The 23,158-nt window shown below is 44.8% G+C and overlaps 1 protein-coding gene across 1 annotated transcript in view; it reads left to right on the top strand.

The window, feature by feature from the left end:
• Positions 1-20,554: 20,554 nt before the first annotated feature.
• Positions 20,555-23,158, top strand: part of FRMPD1 (FERM and PDZ domain containing 1) — a 38,937-nt gene continuing 36,333 nt past the window's right edge. Inside the window, exon 1 of the mRNA XM_015560517.1 lies at positions 20,555-20,685. Coding sequence (XP_015416003.1) covers positions 20,600-20,685 — 86 coding nt within the window. The 5' untranslated portion in view covers positions 20,555-20,599. The remainder of the gene's footprint in view (positions 20,686-23,158) is intronic.

Here is a 23,158-nt window from a genome sequence, read left to right as displayed (position 1 = left end):
AGCTCGATTTGGTGCCTGGCCAACTGATGGGAGGGCAGTAAGCCATTCTTTGCACGGGAATGGCACTGTTTTTCAAGGACCCGCCTGATGTTTGGAGACCTTTTGGCCAATGGTTAGAAATGGTCAGGCCTCCGATCTTTTCAGAAGCTGCTGCTAAATGACATGTGTGCTTAACACTGATTATTTGGGAGGGGAGGGCGGGGGAGATGAAAGGAGGGGGAGAGAAAGCACTAATTACGGCTAGAAAAGATATGGTGGTGAAGCTAAAGTATGAAAGTTTGTGCTTCTGACCTCTCTTGAGGAATGATCTGAGCTCAGCCGCTTCAGTGAAAAGGGTAACATGGCAAATTTTCAAAATCCTGAACGGAAGGCGCTTCAGAGGAATTCATCCGGATGCAACGGTGCTTAGTTCTCGGAGGTTCTGACTTAAGAGAAGACAGATGAGCAGGCAGATGAGAAATGAGCTTCCTGTTCTCTGAGTATCCAGAACGTAGCGGGTGGGCTAGACCTTGTCACGACCAGCGAAAGTAATACAGCCCCCCACCCCCCAAAAAACAACCTCTCCCAAGCTAACTTGTGAGCATCCAGGTAATTAAGCTTCTGAGTTAACTGCTTTGTGGTTTCCTTTGTTCCAAATGTAGAATCCAGAAGGCTGCAAAAGGAAAAGCAATGATTGAAATAAAGAGGTGCCATTTATTTCTTCTTATGGAAATGATTCAGTGGGTAGCTGGAGTCTCTGTTCTCTCTGGTTTTCCCTGGAGAAGGCGCTCAAGCGCAGGCTGCCCAGGGCTCCTCTGCTTCTGAGGCATGTGCTGTGGGCTCCTGCTCAGGTTAGAGGGTGGCGTTCACATGAAGATGTGTGCTCTTCCTCTTCCTTTCTTCCTGGGGCAGGGGGCATTGTATACAGAGGCAAGAAGAAGTCATTACTTCTTTCCTGAGCTCGCTCCTGGGTAGCTGCAGCACTTAGTTCTTTGCAAAAGCTTTGCAGGAAGTTTCTTAGAGCATTCCCTGCCTATATTCCCAAAACCTAGATCCACGCAGGATGTTTTACAGGATATTTTAGCTGACAGTCGTGGATCTTCAAATGGGGTTGCCAGCCCTGGAGAGGATGAAGAGCGGCCTTTGTCTGGGGCAGGAATTCCCCCAGCACAGCCAGCCTCTCTCTGCTGAGGCCCGCCAATCCCCGAGGCACTCCTATGCCATTGTCAGTGGGCTCTGGTTATTAGAAAGTTCTTCATTGTGCTCAACCAAACCCTTCCTCCAGGCAGTGGCTGCCCCATTGGCCTTGATTCCGCCCTTTGAAGCCCCACACAAAAATCCATGTCTTCTTCCCCTGGACAGCCATTTAGCCAGGGGGACAATCAAAGACAGGGGGCAGGTCCCCACGTCTTCACTTCTGCAGTCAGAATGCCCCCAGTGTGTGCAGAGCCCTGCAAAGGACAGGGCTAAGCATTGACACAGCTGTGCAGGTGGGGCTAGGCAGCCTGGAGGACCACAGCAGCCTCATGTCGGAGTCTGCCCTTGTTTAGCACAGCCGAGGCCCAGTTAGGCTCTCTGTGGTCCCCCTAGGGCCTAGAGTTTGCTGTCAAGCCCTCTAGGGGCTATACACTGGGCCACTGGGGAGCTGCATGCATGTCGGTGTCATAGAGACCTGGTGGGCTGTGGAGGAGGGTGTCCCGAACCAGTGTTCACGTGGAATGGTGGTTCTGGGTGACTCAGCCGCATCTCTGGGACTCAGATCCCTCATCAGTCCAATTACTTCTAAGGTGGTGTGTTGGTTTTCTGTGGCTGTTATTACACATCACTGCAATCTTGGCTTAAAACAGCAGAAATGTATTCTCACTTAGTTCTGGAGACCAGAAATCTGAAATCGAGGTGTCGGCGAGGCCACACTCCCTCTGGAGGCTCTAGGGGCGAACCCTTTCTTTGCCTCTTCCAGGTTCTGGCATGTCTTGATTTGTGGACACGTCACTCCAACCTCTGCTTTCTTGGTCCCATTGCCTCCTTCTCTCTGTCTGTGTCGAATCTTGCTCCACCTCGCTCTTAGAAGGACACGTGTCTTGGGATTTAGGGTCCACCTGGATAACCTGGGATAAACTCCTGCCTGAAGATGCTTAATTTAATTACATCTGTACAGATCCTTTTCCAAATAAGATAACACTTACAGGTTCTTGGGATTAGGGTGTGGGCATACTTTTTAGGGGCTGCCCTTCAGCCTCTGGGAGCTCCACTTTCTCTCCGCCTACGTGACTGCCTTTTCTCTCAATTGTATTTGGACCCAGCTCTCTGGAGTCACTAGCGCAGGTCTTCATTCTGCATGCGTCATGTCTGTTTCTTCCCCTAGTGTCCTGGCTGCTGCTGTGCAGATGCCAGGCTGCTCTGATCATTCCGTTCACAGATGTGGGAGGGGGCTCAAGGATTAGGCTGCCCAAGGAAACACAGGTCTTGCTGGGCCACTCCCTCATTTTCACCAGCATGCTCTAGCTAGTCAGTGGAGTTTTTATCAATGGGAAGGAGAAGCTGTGACTATTAAAATATTCATTACCAGTTCTTAGACTTAAGGTAGATACTGAAGATTACGTGCTCTAGCCAGAGAAGGGACACAGAGGAAGACTTAATGCCCTTGCGTTTCCCCTCTAATCTGAGATTGGCTTATTGAACTTGAGGGAAATTATTTATATTCTCAGTGCCCAAACACATATCTCTTTCTGTAAAAAATAATAATAATAATAATAATAATAAAAAGTAGGAAATGCTGCTTTGCTGACCTGAAGTGTGCTGTAGTGTGACCTTCTTGCCCTTTAACTAGTCTGTTTCAGAAGTTCCAAGGTTCTTTTTTATTTTTTAATCCTCACTCGAGGGTATGATTTTTTTAAATTAATTTGTTTACTTTTTATATATTTTTATTGATTTCAGAGAGGAAGAGAGAGGGAGAGAGATAGAAACATCAATGAAGAGAGAGAATCATTGATCGGCTATCTCCTGCAGGCCTCCTACTGGGGATCAAGCCCTCAACCTGGGTATGTGCCCTTGACTGCAATCGAACCTGAAACCCTTCAGTCCACAGGCTGATGCGCTATCCGCTGAGCCAAACCAGCTAGGGCTGGAGGAAATGTTCTTATTGATTATAAAGCAAGAGGAAGGGGGAGAGAGAAAGAGAAACATCAATGTGCCAGAGAAACATTAATCAGTTGCCTCCTCTATACGCCCCGACTGGGGATCGAACCGGAAACCTAGATACTGGTATGTGCCCTGACCAGGAATCAAACCTACAACCTTTTGGTGTACAGGATGATGCTCCAATCAACTGAGCCACCTGGCTAGGGCAAGTCCCATGGTTCTGTTTTTGTTTGTTTGTTTTGGTTTTAGAGAGGAAGGGAGAGGGAGAGAGAGATAGAAACATCAGTGATGAGAGAAAATCATTGATTGGCTGACTCCTGCACTCCCCCAACTGGGGATTGAGCTCGCAACCAGAGCATGTGCCCTGACAGGGAATCAAACCGTGCGCTCCTGGTTCATAGGCTGATGCGCAACCACTGAGCCACACTGGCCGGGCCCATGGTTCTTTAAGTGGGATCTTCAGTCTGCTGCTGGCTAATGGGCTCTCCAAATGCAATGCACCATAAAGCATGGGCACCACCTGGTTTGCAGTTGATTTTCCTGAGTCTGGTGAAGCTGATGATGGAGCGGGGGGCTGGGGGGGAAGTAGGCAGAGACCAGTGTCCTGAGAGGGTCTGGCACCGAGCAGCTCCCAACTCTGCTCATGGCTGTCACTGCTGCTCCAGGATTGCTGCCTCACACCTGTCCAGAGCATCCTCCTGGACTCTGCTCCACAGAGTTCAGTGTGCTTTGCTAAGAAAGGCCTGCCTAGGGATGGGGGTGGGAGGGGGTGGGAGAAGACAGGTGAATCAGACCCTGCCCTGTCTGCAGCTTCCAGGAGGGACTGACATTTAAACTGAGCCCTAGCGGGTGAGTAAGATAGAGAAAGAGGGGAAAGTCCAATGAAGCAGTACACCCAGAGGTGCCCTCAGTTGTATCCCCACCAGGGCCCATGGTTGTCCTCTTCCTGGCCATCCAACCAGAGCTGAGCTGGAAGGACCTCAGGTTTGAAAGGGACCATAAGGGTCACCTAGTAAGGCAGATATTCCAGCTGCACTGCTTGGAGCCCCACGAACAGGGAACTGGAGCAGTTCAGAGATCTCTGCTTCTCGTTTTGCTTCTGGGTTAAAGAACAGCGATTTTCCCATTTGCCAAGGCTTGTTCGATGCTACCGCTTGGAAATATCCCCACATCAAAACGTCCTGCTTTGTCTGGGAAATCTTTTTCCAGGCCGGGGAAGCTCTCCCACTCCTGCCCCCTCATCCCTCCAAGATAACCTCTCCGGGTCGTGTGGTCACAGGGTGTTTCTGTGGAACCAGCCCCACTTGACTGTGAGCTTCTCTTGGGCGGAGCCCTGCTGCTCACTCAATCCAGAGCGGAGAAGAGGGCTCAGTCCTGAACATACAGTGCTGACTGAAGAAATGAAGGCCTGTGACTATGATGACTGCCTTACTTGCATCTAGCTCCCAGCTGCCCTCATTGCTCTTTGCAGTCACCAGTGGTATCCTAGCTAAGTCAAGGGCAAATGTGGGCCTCTGTGTCTCTGTCCTATACCTGCTTCTGAAGGGGGGGCTGATCTGTCAGCCTCGTATTAAGAAGGAATGGCCCCTGCTCTCTATACTTTCAGAGGATGGGAAGGCTGCTGAACTAAGGTCCAGTGGGACATGGCCACGCTCACCTGTGAACTTTCTCACTCGGTCCAGCTGCTCTTCCTTAGCACCTTGCAGCCTCAGGACTAGGGTCAGCGAGGCAGTGAGGTGCAGGAGAAGGTGCTGGACTTTTTACTCAGTCAAACCTGGGTTTTCTAGCTGCATGACCTGAGGCACATTATTTACTTGCTTATTTAATTGATTATCTTTGAGTGTTAAACTTACAGAAGACACATGGAGGATACAATCGCTGTTTTCCACCTACACGTGGTAAATATTCAATAAATGTTCATTTCCTTTTTATATTATCTGAAGGGTTGTCATGGAGAAGAGAGGGAAGGCTTGTTCCATGCCTGAGGGACTGTCCAGACTCAGACTTGGTTTTTCCCCAAGTCGTCATCCTTTCTAAATTCCATTAAGCCCCTCAGCCTCCTAACTCCTCCAGCATTGCTAGCATCCTGGATTTCTTTTCTAGCAACTCTGTGTATTTGGAGAGGTCGCTTCCCGTGGCTGGGCCTCAGTTCCCTGTCTCCGGACTGGGTTATTTCTAAGGTCGTTTTTAGCCCTGGCACTACATTTAATTTCACAACATAGGTTGATCATCCACTAAGTGGAGGTTGATGTCCTGGGCCCCAGGGCACACAGGGATAGAGGAACAGTCATGGGCCTTGTCCTGGTCACAGCCCAGTGTGAGAACAAACAAGTACAGCATTGTGGTGAATGCTATGGAAGGGGCCGAATCCAGAGCTGGAGGAATCCAACCCAGAACAGGGAGAGACTAGCCATGTGAGGAATGAATGGGCTCTTTGCCTTCAGGGAAGAATTATCCCCAAACGCTTGTTGCCTGAATGAAAGAATGAATGATGGAGGCTAGTTCCCCCCGACCCACCCAGGTGGCATTTGAATTTTTCCTTTTTGGATTGGAATTATCAACATGGAAAATCCCAGCAGAGATGCAGGTATTAGGGGCCTTGTTTCCTCTCTTCTCCTCCTGCCTTTCTGCAAAGAAAAAAATAAATCCAAATCTCCAGAATATATTGACCTTTGCTCACAGAGCTCTTGGGATGTGCAGCACAGTTTAACAAGTACCGTTTGTGTGCCGCACTGAGAAATGTCTAGGTAGACGTAGAATTACATGCCTAAAGAGGATTAATCTGTCTTTTTCCACGATTCTGTTCAGAGCTAATTTTCAAAGACAGTTTCCATTTCCCCAGTTGTCTGAATGATAGTTACAGATTGTGCACTCTCGTGCCTTCTCTTACATTTATTCTACCCAATTTAATTTGGTTAGATTCCATAAGCTTTTATTGATTGTCTATTATAAGTTAGCCGTATGTTGAGAGGCTAGGGGTATGAGAGAATGTTTCACTATCCAGAAGTTTCTTTTCTAGCTGGACTGATCAAACATATACCCAGGAATCAGCAAACAAAGCCATCTATTCATTGGGGGTTGCTGAGTAGATTGGTGTGAGTGCCAGGATTCCTGCCCCCCCACCCCCACCCCCAGCAGATAAGTGTGGAGAGATGGATGGTGAGGATGGTTCTCCAGAAGGCTGTTGGAGGAGTCTGCACTGGAGAAGGGCCAGGGACTGCAAGCAGAGTGGAGGTGCAGGAGAGAGAGCAGAACAGCAGGTGAATTCAGCATGAACTAACTTTTCATTCTCATCTTTGGCCCCTCATTCTCATGCCTTAATAATGAAAATAGTCCTTCAAAAGATGACACTTTAGCATGTCTCAGGACCTTTGCCTAGTCTGCCCTGTGCCCTCACCTACCAGTAAAACTCCACGTTTTCCCTTAATTCAAGTCTTCTTCTGCAGTTTGGTCCTCATTAACTTTCCCGCTCTGGGCTTTTCATCGTGTTTTGTTTATCTCTTAGTATGGCACCTGGAGCATTACAGACCCCCAAGAGCTATCAGGCAAATAAAAGGATGGGAAAACAAATTACTGATTATTGGTTTTTGAGTCTGACTTACTACTGGGACTGTGAAATGTTAAGAAAGGAGTGGAGGGCACCAAGGTGAAAATGTGGGTGGCAGGTGCTGAGGGGGTGAGTGGGGGGCGCAGGGCACTGGGCTGCTCTTGTCGGGGGTTGGGTAAATACTCTTTGGAGAGGGAATAGGATATTGGCTTTCCAATGAATAGATGCACACAATTAAAAGAATACTCTGAAAAATCACTAAACATATGGGGGGAAATCTGCCTCTAGTCTAGAGTAATCAAAAGGCTGCAAATAAAAGCAGCAGCACCTCATTAATAACTACTAAATCAGGGGTCAGTGAGCAGTTGGGGGAAATAACTTTCCCAGTGTCTGAGGGAGTGAGCCTGGGATAACTTTTCTGGAGGGCAATTTGGCCATATCTAAAGCCTTAAAAACTTGCGCAGTCTTCCACCCAGCAGTGCCTCTCCTGGGAATCCATCCTCAGCAAATAACTAGAGATGTATTATGCAAAGATGCTTATCTCAACATTGTAATATAGACATTGCTAAAGTAAACCAATTGTCCAACGATAGCTTTACAAACGACCCTCCTAGCTATATGAAAAAGAATGTTTTAGAACAAGAAAGAGGCAGGAGAATTGTTTTAAGAGAAAAATCAGGCTATAAACCAGTACATACAGTAACTTCCCAATTATGTTGAAAATGTGTATTTTCACCCAAAAGTCTAGAAGGGTAATTAGCAGCTTGTGGAGTATAGTGGATAAGTTTTTATTTTCTTCTTTTCCAGGAAGAAAAATTTCCAAATTTTCTACCAAGCACATATATTACCTTTATAATCATGGGTGGGCGTGCGTGGGTGGGGGAGAATGAGTGTTATGTAAGAAGAGATAAGCCATTGGAGAGCATTGTTGGAGTCTCATTGGGTTGAAAGCATTTCAGACACATTGTTTATCTTGCAAATTCCAGACAGGTAGTGTTTTCAGAAGGAAGAGTGAGTGGTCTTAGGTCCATTTGTGTGAGTGTATTTATAGAAATGAAAGCTTTGGGGGAAGGAAATAGATTGATTTTTTTCCCCCTTGAACTTTTGAAATTATTTTTGCCACTCCATTTGTAATTGAGCCCGTGGAGCTATTCTCATTTCTTCTTTTCTTAGGTACTACGTTCGACCTAAAAATGTTAACTGGCTTAGGATGTGGGTTTTGCTAAAATTATTCCCCTTGAAGTCTTCACTGGACTCATGCTTCACCTGTGGGGTCCCAAAGAAGACCACCGTTGGAAACCTACTTTGCTTTGCCGTCTGATGCGCTCTGCCCCTGCAGCCTTGGGTAAACCTGCACGGCCCAGTAGGAAACCTCACCTGCTTTGTTGGGGTGGTTACATCAGCCACATGTAAGGGACTTAGGAGAAAGCACCTGCTCTGGGCGCTGTCTGTTGGAAAGGTTTATTTAGAGGCCAATCTGGCATCCACCTTATCCCGTGGACGTAACATTAGTCTGCAGAAAAAGAGATCAGAGCTGGGTGGAATCTCTTTAAATATTAATTCTAGCGATGCCTTTTGCCACACATCTCCAAAGAGCTCTGAACATTTCACAGACATTACCTCATCATTAATTTTCACAGCGTTCTTGGGTGAGAAGCGGATGGCAACTCTTATGGTCTCCATTTAGGGCGGAATAAAACATATATTTTAGATAGTTAAAATAAAGTTAGGCGTTGTACTGACTAGATATTAATTGGTTGTTAAAAATCGAGGCAATATTTTGGTATCTTGTTTCACAGTTGTCCTGTATTTCCCACAAATTAAATCGCCTTTCTGCATTTTTCTCTACCAACATTTGAGTGCCTACTGTGAACAAGCTACAGTGCTGAGCAATGTCGCTAGGAGGGACATTTAGCCTCCTTAGTTCCACACTTAAGACCTTTGATGTTATGGTTTCTACCTGCCATTCCTACACTAAATCTCTCAACCCTGCTTCACAGACCCATTGTCCCCCTCAGCCCTAATCCTGAACTTGTCTTCAGTGTAGCTCTGTGCCGTCTCCTTTCTTTGCATTTTCTATGCCTTTCCCCAGCCACTGCCCCAGTGCCCTTCTCTCCACTCCTGCAGGTCTCACTTGCCTCTTCTTCACAGCTTGGTCACCTCTTACACAAGGCTGCGCTGGTATCAGCCTACTGTGTCCACAGCTGATGTGATCTCCCACCGTCCAATCCCCAGATATTCTACCAGCCTCACTGCTGTGGTCCTTACTAATTTTTGCTTTGTATTTTAGAGATTTATTAATACTCCTTGATGGTATTTCAAGTTTCTTGAGTGCAGGGATAGTCCGATTCATCTGTATGCGTTTCTCAGGGACTTGCCCTCGTTAGATGTCCAAGCACTCAATTGTGTAAAGGATTGAAATGGACTTAATTTCAGGCCAGAGTTCACCAGTTTGTGCAGAGCCCTGTGGGGGACAGAGGATAGAGGTCACCGATAGAACCCTGCTTGGCCTGGCCCTTCCTTTGATCCTAGTCACTGAGGCCACTTGCTGCCTACAGGCTTGTTCTGACCTCTCACTGCCTCCACACCCACACCCTCTGAGGACCACCCCCACACCCACACCAGCTCTCATCTAAGACTTGTGTATTAAAAACCACCCTTCTCTCATGGCGTTCTGGGGAGACATAGGCAAAGGGACATTGGAGTGTTTTTAAGGGTCACTTCTGTGCTTATTTCTTTTTCCTCTGTTGTGCAAATCACCCACACTGTAGGGGACCCTTTATCCAGGGCATTCTCCATTCACGTTCACGAGCGGGCATGAGGGCTGGGGTTGGCTGGTGCTCCACCTGTGGCAGGCTGTTGAGGCTGGGCAGGTTATTTAATCTTCCTGTGGCGTCATTTCCCCATCTGTGAAGGGGGGATAATGTGCTTGAGGGTGACCTGCCTCCCTGGGATGCTCTGAGGCTTATTGACTTAATGCCATTGCTATTAACTTTAACCAAAGACGGCCGGACAGAACCGGCTGGAGGTGGGGCACAGAATAAATATGACGACCATAAAATGGACGCCTCGTGAGACCTTGAGCGTCATCTTCTGTGTTGCCCTTGGCACAGAGGAAACCAGTTAGCCCATCAAGGACCTCTAGGACTGGAAGGGCCTTAACAGGCTTCCAGTCCCGCCCTGGTTGGTGTGGCTGTGCAGCCGTCGGTGGCACCAGGGAGAATGTGTTAGGAAAGTCCCAATTGCAAGGCTGTGGTCCCTTTTCAGGATGGATCTTTTGGTTATCTTGACTGATTTGGCATGAATGGTCACATATTCTTTTGTGTATATGTAAATACATGGTAAATATATATATGTATATATCATAAAATTTTATTTTTAAAAATCTATTTTAAAGTGCACAATGTAGTGGCATGAAGTGCATTCACAATGTTGTGCAACCATTAACACTATCTAATTCCACTAAATAGACACACCCTATACCCTCCTCCATTGAGCAGTTGGCAACTACTAATCTGTTTTCTATCTCTATGCATTTACCTAATCTGGATATTTCATATAAATGGAATCATACAACATGTAGCCTTTCATGTCTGGCTTCTTTCACTTAGCATAATGTTTTTGAAGCTTGTCCATGTTGTAGCATGTGTCAGTACTTCATTGCTTTTTATGGCTGAGTAATATATTCCATTGTATAGCTATACCACAATGTGTTCATCCATTCATCCATTAATGAACCTTTAAGTAGTTTCCCTCTTTTGGGTATGTGCAGTGTCACTATGAACATTCATGTACAAGTTTTTGTTTGAACATCTGTTTTCAACTCTTTTGAGTATAAACCGAGGAATGGAATTTCCTGGTCAGTGATAATTCTAGTTTAACTATGGGAGAACCACCAAAGTATTTCCATACCCCTTTTTAACCTTACTTCTCCCCAGCTCTCAGTCCTCTCTGACCATTTCTGCTCAGTTTGCTTCATGACTCTCTTGGGTTTTCAGCCCCAGAAAGGATAGTGCCACTCAGGGTTTGTTCATTCCTTCCATCGTTCTGCTCTTTCTACCCTAGTGGTGCTCAACCCTATCTGCACGTTACACTGATAATTCCTTTAACACCCTGACCAGGCCCCACCCCAGACCAGTTAAATGCCCGTCTCTGGGCTGATGGAACCTGGGCATTGGTGTCATTTAAAGGACCTCAGTGATTTGGATATGCAGCTCCTTTCAGGATAATCATTCATTTCATGGTTTCAACCTGATGACCGTCTAGTTTTTATTCTGCCCCAGCTGTCTACTGGACATATCCATGAATGGTCCTCCAGTACGCCAGTTCAGCTGTCCCCAACCAAACCCTTCATCTTTCCTCACAGCCTGCCCTCTCCCCGTGTTTTCTCCTTCAGTGAAAGGGACCACCGTCTCCAGGCATCCAGACCAGACACTCAAGACTTATCTATGCCTTTTCTCTCTCTGTTATTCCAATTTCCCTTTGATTGATTTGTTTATTCAATAATTTATTGCCCAGTCGTTAAGACCGAGGGCAATTGGAGGGACATGCAGCCTAGGAATTATGTTAGGATGACAAAACAGACATAGATGGAACACATAAGTCACACTATAGATGAGAGGATAACCTGAAATTGACAGCAACATTATTATAACTATCATTATGAGGACTTTCTTTGTACATCCAGTGCATTCTGGTAATACTTCATATGTATATAGAATCTAATTTAGTGTGAGGAAGGTGAACGCAGTCTATTTCACATGTGACAGTACAGGTGGAGGGAGGCTAAAGTACTTGTTCAAGAATGATGGTTAGTACACGCTTAGTGAGAGTTGCGATTGGAACTCAGATCATGTCAAAGCCTGAGAGGACCCTGGGGAAGAGCCATGAGCCCAGCAGCACTGTCATAGCGTGGAAGGAGGAGGGTTCAGATGTGACCACCAACTGAGATCATCCATGCTATGGGAGTGCTTTAAAAACTGTAGAGCCATGGCTCTCAACCTTCTGGCCCTTGAAATACACTTCCTCATGTTGTGACCCAACCATAAAATTATTTTCTTTGCTACTTCATAACTGTAATGTTGCTACTGTTATGAATCGTAATGCAGGATGGTCTTGGGCGACCCCTGTGAAGGGTAGTTCGACCGCCAAAGGGGTCGCGACCCACAGGTTGAGAACTGCTGCTGTAGAGGGTGGTGCAGATCCCTTGCCACCTTTGCTCATGTCTCTAGCAGACCTCCTCTTCCATTCTGCTCTGAATTGCAAGTAGGTGCTTATATCTCTGATTCCCCGGGTGAATTCCGGACTCCTTGAGGGTGAGAACTGTGCTTGCTTATCTCAGTGTCTCCCTCAGCCCCTGTACCTGGCACCTTGCTGCTAATCAATACACGTTTCTTGAATGAAAGTATGGATGTTAGAGTTGACTCAGGGAGGAAGAACGGGAAGTGGGAGCCATGGTGGTGTTTGTCCAGGGATGTCACAGCTAAGCACTTCCCTGGAGGTTTGACTTAGAGAACTGGAAAGAAAGAGAGGAACTCTGGGGTTCTCTGGAGATATGAGTGGGAGAACCCATAACAAGATCTCCAAGGGAATGGACTTCAGCCCAACCTCTGACTTCCAGTTTCATGGCACGGATAATCTGATTCTTTTTGCTTCCTAGCCCTTATCACTTTCTAACATTCTTAATTAATTTCCTTTATTATGTCTATTGTTTCTTGTCTAGTGAGAGTTGTCCCTAGAATGTAAGCGTCATGAGGGTACTCAGCTTTGTCTATTTTGTTATTCTCCTCTATCCCCCAATTCTCTCAACCTAAGCAAGCACTAGTAGCTTTCTGTCACTATAGATTTGTCTATTCTGGACTTCCAAATGAAAGAAATCCTATGTGGAACTGGGCGTTGGTGTCATTTAAAGGACCTCAGTGATTTGGATATGTAGCTCCTCTCAGGATAATCATTCGTTTTCATGGTTTCAACCTGATGACCATCTAGTTTTTATTTCAGCTCCAATTGTCTACTGGACATATCCATGAATGGTCCTCCAGTACACCAGTTCAGCTTTTCCCAACCAAACCCTTCATCTTTCCTCACAACCTGCCCTCTCCCTGTGTTTTCTCCTTCAGTGAAAGAGACCACCAATATGTGGTGTTTGGTGACTGTTCCTTTCACTTAGCATAATGCTTTCAAGGTTTATCCATGCTTAACCCCTTAACTTCACAGATAGGAAAGTTGAGGCTCAGGGAGGAAAGGGAAATGACTTGGGCCAAGTGTCCTACTGGTAACAAAGCAGGAACCTGATTTCAGATCTTCTGTCTCCCTGTACAGCGCTCTGTTCCTGCGTAGGGTGGACACAAGGGGTTCAGTAGCCGCAGCCCACCCAGCAATGTCATTCTGCCATTGACCTTGAGGCTACTTATGGAGCCCCTGCAGGTATAGCTGTGGTGAGGTGAGACCTTGCAGGTAGCATCACTGTTAGCATCAACCCTTTCCCACATCCAGTTCACGGTCCATCTAAGAAAGTGGATGGCTTGTGTGATCAGCTTCTAGTCTCCTACGTGGAGTGGCCTGGGTGCCTATGTCCTGAGATTACTAGCAAGAGAAAGGCACAGCCTAGGCCCCATTAGTGCTGACTGTGCCTCGTGCTGCCCTGTAGCTCCCAGAGGGCCATGCAGAGGCCATCTGTACTGAGCTAGATAAGAAGCTAAGCCCTTCCTGACAGACATGTAATCCTGTTATGCGGATATGAAATCTGAGTGGCATGACGTTGTCCTGAACCCATGTTTCCCAGAGGCTTGTCTTTGTACCACATGGCACCCAAGATGATGGCTTGCGAGCCGCAGTTTGCCGACCACGGGTCTAGGGTGAAGCTAAAGTAGAATCCTTTTACCGAGACTATGTATGTTACAGGTGTGGTAGTCTGGCAGTTTGCCGACATGGCAAAAGTCACAAGAACAGGTTGAGGTCAAGTTTCATTTGGGGGCTGTCACTCTGGGGTGATGATGATCTAGGGTACTTTCCTTGTGCAAGGTAAGATGGCAGAGAAGAGCTGATGGCCAGACTTCCTTTACATGACCTAGGGCAGTGATGGTAAACCTATGACACGCGTGTCAGAGGTAACACACAAACTTATTTTTTTGGTTGATTTTTCTTTGTTAAATGGCATTTAAATATATAAAATAAATATCAAAAATATAAATCTTTGTTTTACTATGGTTGCAAATATCAAAAAATTTCTATTTGTGACAGCACCAGAGTTAAGTTAGGGTTTTTCAAAATGCTGATACACTGAGCTCAAAAGGTTCGTCAACACTGGCCTAGGGGCTTAGAAAACTAGGAGAAACAGCTGTGAGACTACTGGTTGTTCTTCGGTCCACGATAAACCTCCTTTCGGACATTCCAAGTCCTTTCTATAAAAAGGGGATTCCTGTTGGAGGCAGAGGCTAAAAGGAAGGCAGAGGAAGAACAGGGATGATGTGTGGTGTCGATCCAAAATAAGAAACGAAAATAAAACAATTTCATTTAGCTTTTGACTTTGAGGGGGCTCATTTGCATAGCACTTTATAGTTTTTAAAGAATTGTCACAACATAATGGAATGTAAGCCTTAGGCCAGCCCTGGGGCACAGCTGGGCATGAAGCATTGTCGGTTTTTAGAGAGAGAGCTGGAGAGAGAAGTGGTCTGTGCTAGTCCCGTGCACTACCTTGCGTGCTCACGAAGAGCGAATAGGACTTGATGTATAAAAAGGACAAGCAGAGGAAGAGCATCTTCAGAGGCACGAGGGTGTGAGAAATCAGGGCCTGTTTGGGGAACAGTAGGTCATTCAGTTCCCTGCGGGAGGTGGACAGTGTGAGGGAGATGAGATAGACAGACAGTCAGGGGCCAGATCACAAAAGGCTTTGACTCCCAAGGCCCAGAGGGAGGCAGGGGGATGGAAAGGTTGATCCAGCTCCAGAGACAAGCCAGCTGATCTGATTTGAAATTCCACTTCTGGGCTAAAATGCTTACTGTCTTTATGCCTCAGTTTCCTTTTTGTAAATGAGGATTGTAATCAGAATTAAATAAGATAACACATGTAAATTACTTAGCCCATTCCTGGCACACAGGAAACAGTATATTGTTCATGTAGTTGTGTTAGTAATATTACTGTAATTCTTGAGCTCAGACTTTATCTTAAAGATGAAGGGGAAACACTGGAGGATTTTGCAAATAAAAGTGACATGATTTGAATGACATGTTGTATCACTTTGGCAGCCTGTGGAGGACAGATTGATGAAGAGTGCTTCTAGAAGTAAAGATACTGGCTAGAAGGTTATTATAGTATCTCAGACAGAATCAACATTTGAACTATAGTACTAGCCCTAAGAAAGGAGAGGGGGGAGAGGTTAAGATAATCAGGAGCAAAGTCAGTAGAACTTGGTGGCTGGCTCAGTCTGGAGCATGAAACGGGGAGAAGAGTCAAGAATGATTCCCAAATTTTTGACTTGGGAAGTTAGAGAAGGTAGTCTCCTTCAACAAAATGTCCCACCATGGAGGGGGAGATTTGAAGAGTGGAGAAAAAAAAAACAGTGAATTCTGTTTTCAATATAATCGGTTCAAGTGCTTACTGCATGCACATCTTGGTGGAGATATCTAGAAGTGGTTCTCAACCTTCCTAATGCCGCGACCCTTTAATACAGTTCCTCATGTTGTGGTGACCCCCAACCATAAAATTATTTTCTTTGCTACTTCATAACTGTAATTTTGCTACTGTTATGAATCGTCGTGTAAATATCTGATATGCAGGATGTATTTTCGGACGACCCCTGTGAAAGGGCCGTTCAACCCCCAAAGGGGTCACGACCCACAGGTTGAGAACCGCTGTAAGAGGCAGTTGGTTCTTAAAGCACCTGAAACTGTGGGAGTAAACGACATCACCTGGCGAGTGTTTAGAGCAGTGAGTCTCAAACTTCGCTGTACATTGGAATCACTGGGGATGGGGCTGGGGAATGTCTTTAAAAATGACCAGTGTCCAGCCTGGCTGGTGTGGCTCAGTGGCTGAACATCAACCCATGAACCAAGAGGTCACCGGTTCAATTCCCAGTCAGGGCACATGCTCAGGTTGTGGGCTCAATCCTCAGTAGGAGTGTGCAGGAGGCAGCCGACCAATGATTCTCTCTCATCATTGATGTTTCTATCTCTCTCTCCCTCTCCCTTCCTCTCTGAAATTAAAAAAAAAAAAATTAAAAAAAGAAGAAAGTAAACTGTGATTAAAAATAAAAAAATAAAAAGGTTGCTATGTTCAAATCCAGAAAGGCTGATGTATGAAAGGGGGAGCTGATTTATTCTGGATGGTGGTCGGGGGAGGAGGCCTGGGGGCAGTACTGCTGTGGAGGACTGAAGCGGCAGAGAGGGGGGATTCAGCTTTATGTAAAGAAGCTTTCTAGCAATAGGTCCAACAGTGAGTGACAGAGCAATTAGAGGCCAGATGACTTCTTGGCAGTGGAATTGTAGAAAAGAGTCAAATGTTTGGGGATTATCTCGGCTCTTATTTTCTTCCATTAGCCTAACAATTCAGAGGCTAATACTAAAACCATTAGAAGGTCATTTTCTTGACTTTAAAATTTCCTGCTCAGACCTGGCTGAGTCAGGGAGCACTTCTAATGGCTCGGTTGATGTAGTTATTTATTTGGTCTTTGGGGATCCCTGGATGAAGGCATGTGCCTACCCACAGGCCAGATATAGAATGCAAATTAATTCTCTTAATTAGAGTTATATATGTTTATAGAAATCAATTAGCTAAATTGTATTTGGCAGCAACTTCCTAACAATCCCCTTTAAGTAATCACTGCAGTTTGGTGACCTTCGAAAGCAATGGGAAGGCTTGACCGTCTTTTTCTTTTTCTTTTTAAATATGTTTTTATTGATTTCAGAGAGGGACTGGGAGAGGGAGAGAGAAACATCAATGAGGAGAGAGAATCATTGATTGGCTGCCTCCTGCACACCCCACACTGGAGACCAAGCCTGAAACCCGGGCATGTGCCCTGACTGGGAATCGAACCGTGACCTCTTGGTTCATAGGTTGATGCTCAACCACTGAGCCATATCAGCCAGGCAGGCTTGACAGTCTGTAGTTTAAGGATATGTCTGAGATCCCTGACACCCCTGCAGTCATTTGGAGATTGAAAGAACAGAGAGATCAGAGATTTTGTGTCTTCTACTGCCATGGTTACTGCAGGATTCCCAGAAACTCCAGGAGATGTGGGTCTTGGAATTTCAAGACAAAACACAACAAATATCATCTGGCCTGGTTCTTAGGCCTCCAGTTGCATGGGTGGGAGGAACTGCAGAAGTCATCCGGTCCCAGTGTTCCGGTGTCGTGTCCCTGTGTCCCATCGTAGTGCAGTTAGTTATTCAACCCCTGCGTGACTGCCTTCAGTGACCTGCATCTTGCTAATTCGTTTTTATTGTTGTTGCTAATCCTCACCGGAGGATGTTTTTCCACTGATTTTTAGAGAGAGTGGAAGGGAGGAGGCGATACAAAGAGTGAGAGAAACATCGGTGTGAGAGAGGCATCGATTGGTTGCTTCCCACAGGGATAGAGCCTGCAACGGAGGTACATGCCGTTGACCGGAATTGAACCCGGGACCCTTCAGTCCGAGGGCCGATACTCTATCCACTGAGCCAAACTGGCTAGGGCAATCTTGCTAGTTATTGAGAAAACTCATTCCATCCTCGGATCCCTAGGAACAGCCAAGAGGTCTAGCCTTAGCCCAAGCTGAAGTCTCCCTCTCTGTGGCATTACCCCCATTAATCCTGACTCTGCTTCCCAGAATTATGTGGAATATGTCTCTTCCACCTGGCGGCCTGGTGGCTGTTTGTGAACCGTGATCCCACAGGCCATTGTCCAACAAACATTCTCTGATTTTTCAAAGAGTTGGCTTTAATCTCCTTACCATCCTAGTCCCCTATGAAAAGGTGCTGGAAATGTGATGCTCAGGCATAAAACAAACCAGATTAATGTCCATATCCTAGATTGTCAGTTCATTTACTCCCATTCAGGGCCTGATGAGGCAATTGATATTTGAAAACAGTATCCTGTGGACTCGGTGGATGTCCTTTTTTACACTTTGTGGTTAGTCTCTGTGTTGTCAGGACACTAGAACCTACATTCCTGACCCTCCATACTAAGTCTCACAGAAATATGATGTGGCTTTGTGTCCTTGGGAAAGGGACATTAAATAATGGATATTATAAAAGACCGTTTACAATAACAAGAAGGTAAACATTCCAGTAGGAAAATAAGGGAAAACCAGAAGTAGGAAAGTAGCAAAAAAAATAAATGCAAATGGCCATAGTGAATGAAAAATGTTCAGATGTATTAATTATTAAATAATTTCAAAACAGTAATGAGCTCAAACTTGGAAAGATGTCATGATATATTCACAGGTTAAAAACTGCAAGGTGCCGAAACCGGTTTGGCTCAGTGGATAGAGCGTCGGCCTGCGGACTGAAAGGTCCCAGGTTCGATTCCGGTCAGGGGCATGTACCTGGGTTGCGCGCACTTCCCCAGTGGGGGATGTGCAGGAGGCAGCTGATCGATGTTTCTCTCTCATCGATGTTTCTAACTCTCTATCTCTATTTCTCTCCTTTCCTCTCTGTACAAAATCAATAAAATATATTTAAAAAATAAATAAATAAAAACTGCAAGGTGCAGACCACTGAGTAGAGCATGATTCTATGTTTGTGGACTAAATATTTTAATATACATACTCTGGGTCTCTACAGATTTAGGGCAAAGTTAAGTGTGAATACCCACCAAACAGTGGTAATCTCTGAGGGACTGTATTAGATGCTTAAAATATGATGCTTACTTTGTATAATTTTTAGTTTATATAATTTTTAAATATATATATTTAAACCAATAATTAGATGTTATGTTCCATCCAGTTAGCAAATATGTTTAAATTATAATATCCAGAGTTTATGAGGATGTGGCTACATGGGATGACACTCCAACCAACTGAGCCACACCAGCCAGAGCCCTTTTTGTACTGTTTTTAACAGAATTGGTATCAACAATTGCACTGGCTGCTTAAAAAGAATTTGGAAGCTTTCCTTCTTCATGCTCTAGAATAGCTAAAATAGCATTTGGGGAAAAACTAAGTTGGCTAAAAGCAACATTATCCTGGATTGGATCCTGGAACATAAAAGGATCATTAGTGGGAAAAAATGGTGAAACCCGAATAAAGTCCATATTTTAGTCAATATTATTGGTCCAATGTTAATTCCTTAGTTTTGACAAAGGTAAAATGATCACGTAAGTTGTTAATATTAGGGAAAACTTAATGAAGGGTATATATGGGAACTCTCTGTATTATTTTTGAAACCTTTTATACATCTACAATTATTCCAAAATAATAAGTTTATATTTAAAATAAAACAAAAAGATTATCAGGAATAAGGTACATTGTGTAGATTTAAAATTCACCTTTCAACCTGCCTGTGTCTGGGCCTTTTTTGGGGGGACAGGAGGGATAGCTCTTTAACAACTTTCTTTTCTATGGTAATTGTTTATTTAGATTTTCTATTTCTTTTAGGGTCATTTTGTATTTTCTGGAAAACCATCTGTGTCATCAAGGTTTTCAAATGTCCTTGTGTATTATTAAGTAATGCAATCTCTTAAAATTCCTTTCATATTTTCTCTGTTTCCTGGTTATTTCCCAATGTAATATCTTATTTTGTGTGATTATTTATTGTGTTGTGAAATTAACTTGGTGATTTGAGACCAGTATTTTAAGAAAGTGAAATAGACTAGAATAGAATAAATGTATATTGTTTTATGAACTGGAATCTCAACACATGTATTGTTTTTCTTGGTAATCTGACAATACCTATCTATCAAAGCACAAATGCATATAACTTTTGGCCTAGCAAATCAATATTTGGGAACTTATCCAGATATATAATTGCATACGTGAAGAAACGATACATTACAATATTATTTGAAATAGTAAAAGATTGGCAGTAACCCAAACATCTATCAAGAGAGGGCTACTTTTAAATTACAGTACATTCATACAATTTAATACTCAGTAGTTGTCAGAAAGAATGAAGAAGCATTCTATGTATTGATGTGGAGAGTTATGATTATACTATATTCTGAGGAGAAGAAAGCATGGTGCAGAACAATGTGTATGGTGTACTACATGTGTTATGTTAAAAGGAGGAAATATGAAACCTATATTTGCTTGTGTCGGCATAAAGAAAGTCTGGAAAGACAAATAGAGGAGGAGAGCAGTGATGACATAGGGGTGTGGGAACTGGGTGGATGAAGGCAGGTAAGGGTAGCGGAGAGACCTCTCACTGTACTTTTTATTAAATTGTGGTAAGAACACACTTAACATGAGATCTACCCTCTTAACAACATTCTAAGTGCACAATACAGCAACTGTATATCCTTTTACAGTGTAGGGTTTGAATTATGGCAATGAATCACCTATTCAAAAATTAAATATAAATCACTGAGCAAAAGAAGCAGCACTCAGAAGAACAGGCCTGTGCGGAATGCAGTTGCTGATGCTGTCGGGGTGCACACACGTTCGGGGGGGGGCGGGGGCAGTGTCATGCAGTAAGGTATCTCTCTCCCAGGAGGTCACAGTCACAGCTGGAGAAGCCTTATCTATTTTATTCCCTCATCCTGATGTTTAACTGTTTAGATGGGAAGCCGACTTGCTTACCATGAGACCAAGGGCTCCTCAGGGCCGAGGGCTGCTAACATTGTTCACTCGGTGGCCCCGAGCGCCTGTGTATGTTCATTCCAGCCAGAAGGAGGGCCCTCGTTCTTTGATGAGCGTGTCTCAAAGTGGGCAAATACAGGAAGCATCAGAGTGACTTGTCAGAATCCTCTTCAAAATGTCTGGGCTAGCTTCTCAAGAAAACTCTTCTTCCGTTTAGGTAAATGGAAGAGCTGGAGACACGGAAAGCCCACAGAATAGAACAAATGGTGGCAAGATGGCTCCGGCGCTCCCGGGACAGCTCAGCCCGGTAAGGCCCCTGGGCTGGCAGTGATTTCCGTCTGTAAAGCTCTGGTGTCCCGGTGGGAGGAGGTTTTGCCAGTCTTGGCAGCGCCTGGGGATCACTGTCTCCGGCTTGCTTTGTTCTTAGTACCCCACATGGTGGGAGAGGTGTAAACAGGTCAGCAATTTTGCTGGAGTGCCTTTCTCTCTGTCCCCCTTCCAACGCTTCCCGCTGTGTCCCTCAAACGTGCACCCCCAGACACAGACACACTCACACCAAACTCACTCACACCTTTACAGAGACAAACACACTGACACACCAACACACTCATACCCACACACGCGTGCATATATGCACTCTTTTGAACACACACTTTTGAACACACACTCACTCATGCTCGCTCTCTGTCTTACACACACCCCTTGTCTTCATCCTTGGTGTGAGGATCTGACAATCTGCTGTTGATACTCCTTCCCAGTCCTTGTTTCTGGCAGCTGTTCCTTGCAGTCCCTGTTTCTTTCTAAACAAAATAAAATGAAATCAAATACAGATCTGATTTGACTGCTACAAGAGAACTTAAAATATGTTCTGTTTCAGAGTGTTCCTTTTCCATCTCAGATTTCCCATCTGGCCCTGCCACAGAGATGAAATATCACGTGTCAGGTGTTTCTGAGACACATTCTTCCGAAGGAACTGGAAACAGCTGTTGTACTGCTGAGCAATAAGCCTTGCTCAGGGCTGCACTGTGGCCAAGGGCTCGGATCCTCACACACTGGGATGAGATAAGGCTGGTAGAGTTTGCCCATTTTACAGATGAAACAGCCAAGTCTCAGAGAGTGACTTGTATAGGACCATCACCAACCCCCCTTCCCCTGTTCAGAAACCTCTGATCGGTCTTCATTTCTTATAGGATGAGTTTAAACATTTTGGGTTTGACATTCAAGGTTTTCCATGATCAACCCACTATCCTCTACAGCTCTTTGTCTTATTACTCTGCCTCGTTCACAGCATACTCCAGCTAAAGTGACCTACTCATTATTCCCTTACTGTAACCACCTCACCTTCCCTTCCACCCCGTAGTTAGACCCAAGCTTCTGTGTCACATCCCTTCCCCCCATCTCCATGTGTCCAGAACCCACCTACAGCGCAAGGTCTGGCTAAAGTGCTGTGTTTTCCAAGAAGTGGTCCCCGGCCCACAGTCAGAATTAATTTCTCCCACAGGGCCCCATAGTATTTGATTTGTAGAATTGCCATTGTGCTGCTTCTGATGTGTTCAGCTTATTCGAGCATATCCTTTTCTTTCTTCTAGCATAAGCTCTATGGGAAAGTATCAGCCATCAGCTCCCTCTCATAGCCCAGAGGACTGAGTTCCAGGCGATTGCAAGTGGTGAAGTAGTGCTTGATGAACAAATGGGAAAACTGCTAGGCCCATTGTTTCCGAAAGTGGCTTCTGCAAAACCTAGTGTTATGCTGCTCCTTAGGAAAGGTCAGATCTGTTTGGGAAGTGATACAGCCTATGTCCCACTCAAACCCACCACCACTTGGTGATTCATTTTAGCACAGTACAGGCTCTGAGAACTCCTGCAGGAACGAGATTTGTATAACTTTAACTTGATGTTGCCTAAATAGTTGACGTTGGAACTCCCTAATATCCAGCTTCTCTCACAGAATATAAATAAAAGGTGACATGTTTAGTGTCTATATAGAATTGTACAACAATCACCAGAATCAAGTTTTAGAATTTTTATTTTAGAATTCCGACTTTCAATAACCCCAAAAAGAAACTCCGTACCCACTAACAGTCCTTCCTAACTTACCATTCCCTCAGCCCCCAGGTAACTGCTCATCTACTTTCTATCTCTATAGAATCTCCCGTTCTGGATATTTCACATTAAATGGAATCATGGAATATGTGGTCTTTTGTGACTAGCTTCTTTCACTTAGCATGTGTCCAAGGTTCATCCATATAATAGCATGTATCTGCATTTCATTCCTTTTTATTGCCAAATAACATTTCATTATGGAATATTTACTTTGTTCATTCAGCAGTTAATGTACACTTGGGTTGTTTACACTCTGGGGCCATTATGAATAATGCTGCTATGAACATTTGTCAGTAACTTTTTGTTTAAACATGTTTTCATTTCTCTGGGGTAAATATTTAAGAGTAGAACAGCTAGGCCATAGGGAAACTCAGTGTTTAACCTTTGGAGGGATTGCCATACTGTTTTCCAAAGCAGCTATGCCATCTTACATTCACACCAGCAGAATGTTACGGTTCCAATGTCTCCATATCTTTGCCAACACTTGTTATCATCTGTCTTTTTTATTGTAGCAATCCTGGTGGGTGTAAAGTGGTATCTCCTTGTGGTTTTGACCTGCGTTTTCCTGATGCCTAATGATGCTGAGCGTCTTTCCATGTGTCTAGGGCATTGATGGCGAACCTATGACACGCGTGTCAGAGGTGACACGCTAACTCATTATTTTGGTTGATTTTTCT

Source organism: Myotis davidii, unplaced genomic scaffold (assembly GCF_000327345.1).
Source record: "Myotis davidii unplaced genomic scaffold, ASM32734v1 scaffold534, whole genome shotgun sequence".
Lineage (NCBI taxonomy): Eukaryota > Metazoa > Chordata > Mammalia > Chiroptera > Vespertilionidae > Myotis > Myotis davidii.
This window is presented reverse-complemented; position numbering and strand designations above follow the sequence as displayed.